This window comes from Chionomys nivalis, chromosome 4 (assembly GCF_950005125.1).
Source record: "Chionomys nivalis chromosome 4, mChiNiv1.1, whole genome shotgun sequence".
Lineage (NCBI taxonomy): Eukaryota > Metazoa > Chordata > Mammalia > Rodentia > Cricetidae > Chionomys > Chionomys nivalis.
The window spans coordinates 95432979-95435327 of NC_080089.1; the positions used below are offsets into that span (position 1 = coordinate 95432979).

The 2349-nt window shown below is 52.1% G+C and overlaps 1 protein-coding gene across 1 annotated transcript; it reads left to right on the forward strand.

Annotated features, from left to right (window-relative positions):
- The first annotated feature begins 1225 nt into the window (after positions 1-1225).
- Positions 1226-1834, forward strand: LOC130873569 (proline-rich protein 23B-like). Its single transcript, XM_057768407.1, has one exon. The coding sequence runs from the start codon at positions 1226-1228 to the stop codon at positions 1832-1834; it is 609 nt and encodes a 202-aa protein (XP_057624390.1).
- The last annotated feature ends 515 nt before the right edge of the window (positions 1835-2349 follow it).

Sequence of the window (2349 nt, forward strand, 5' to 3'; positions counted from 1 at the left end):
GGAAACAACAAAAGTAGGGGAAATTTTAGGAGATTTTTTTCCAAAGAGGTTACTCGCCATGGCAGACAGAGTGATCACTCAAACGTCAGCCTGTCTTTTAACGTATTTTCCAATAGGATATTAATATATCCATGGTGTCAATAGAGAAGCATATCATTTAAGTGGTGAGTAAATTTCAATGAAGATTCAACTGAGAAAGTGTGGCAACCTCTCCCATCAACTGACGGCCACACAGCAAGAACACCACACATAAGATTGGGTCAGCTGACCCCCATTAGGTATAATTACATACATACATGCAAAAACACATACATGATTCTAAGAAGGGGCCAAGATGTCACCGTGAACTATAGTGCTTCTCAAGCATGTGTGAGAATATGCTCGAAGAGGAGACAGTAAAGAAAGAGAAAGAGAGGGAACAGAGAGAGAGAGAAAGACAGTCATAAAGAGTAAATTGGTTTCAGTTGTCGAACACATATAAAATACAACAAGATGACAGAAATGGAAGGGATAATATCAAAGGTCCACTTATATAAAAGCAGGTCTGTGCTTAATTATCGTTTTCAAAACCAACAACTTATCCACTTTGAAATTTTCCTTTCCCACCTGTGTGAGCTGGGATGATCTGCGAACTAAATCCTGGAGACTTGATTTCAAGCTCTCACTCTAGCCTTGAATACATTATGAATGCAAATTGGCAATGAACACGCCCAGTAGCAGGCTGGCCTTGAACTGCTAATCACCCTGTCCTTTTCTGCCCCATCCTGGGATTATGGGTTTTCTAAAGTCCTTACATTAATCCATATTGTATTTCATTAAGGGCTGACGCCCATTGGCCTCCAGCAAGCCAGGCAAACACTCTGTCGTTGAGGTATGGTCCATAACCTGCCTTGGCCCTGTTGTGCAACTGCAAGGGCAACCGAGAGACAGTGGGGCTGGGGTGTGTCTTCCACTCCCTAGGCCCCTCCCATGCCTGGGCGGGGCTTCCTTGGAAGCAAGGCTTATATAAGGAAGACAGGTCCTCCCACCACTGCTCTTGATCAGCAGCCTGTCAACCTGGTAGCATCCACTCTGTCCCAGAGAGTCCACAGAGTGTCTTGCAGAAACCAGACGACAGCTGTTCCTGAACAAAGAACTGCAGCGCCCAGGTCCATAACCTACCTGCCTCAGACCTTGTTGTGCACCGGCAACCGCAACCGAGGGGCAAGAGCGCATTGCCACCAACATGCTGAAAATGCCTCCGCGAAGCCCCAGGGTCTACCCGGTGCCCTGCTGGGACCCGCAGCCAGAAGACGCCAACCCTGCCAAGCGCCGCCGCCTCCAGGAGCCTGCCTGCCTGGGGTCGTTGGCACAGCCAGACCTGGAAGCATCCGCCAGGCCTGCCAGCAAAGAGCTCACCTCCACGGTGGTCATTCCCACCGGATGTGCCATGCAACTACACGTGGAAGGCGTCGACCTGCTGCTGGAGCCCGAACCGACCTCGGTCAGGCGAGTGTCGCTACCTGGACACACCATCATACTGGTCCCCGAGGGCCTCCAAGCCTCCTCCCAACCGGGGCAGACTGTGTTCTGGCCCGCCGGCACGCAGGAGGCCCCTGTCCTGGACATGCTCCAGGACCACCACGTCTTTGCCCTAGGCCAGGGATTCAATGGTGCCGAGAGGTATGCTCCTTGCTCCATCTGGAGCCTCAAAAGCAGCACGCGCTGGCATCTGCCCAGCTCGCAACTGCAGCCTCTCCCTCCATCTCCTCCTCCAAGTCATCAAGAACAAACCTCTGAGAGTCCTCAGAAGCCTCCACGGCCACCGTGCAAGGCCAAGAGGCGCCTCTTCTAAGAAATGGACGACGACTGTACCCCACAAACAGCACCTCGGACATTTATCTGGCCTCCCTAGGGGATTCCCAGGGTGCCCCGAGATGCCCAGTAACCTGCCATTGAGACTGGGCGAACAGCGAGTACTTTTCACTGCACATTATGGAGGGGAGAAGAGAAGGACTTGGAGAAGGGTGCAGACACTGGATCTCACCCCTCAAGCTCAAAAGCTGCCTTGCAGAGACAGAAAGTTCTCTTCCAGTTCTGGACTTCATCTCAAAACCTTCCCTGCCACCTCCTCTGCACAGGTGGTTCCCTCTAAGAACCCTAGGCGACCCAAGCATGGATCTCAGGAACTAAGGCAGCACTGCCGTTGCTAGGCTGCCAGTCTCCTTTCTGTGTGCCCCTGACCGGAAGGAGAACTGTGCCTGCCTTGGTCCCCCTGGACAGTTCAAGCTGCTCTCTGGGGAACAGACAATTACCCCAGTCAAAGAAGATGCTTACTTGCCCTGAGTAGACGATGATTCTTGGCTTCTT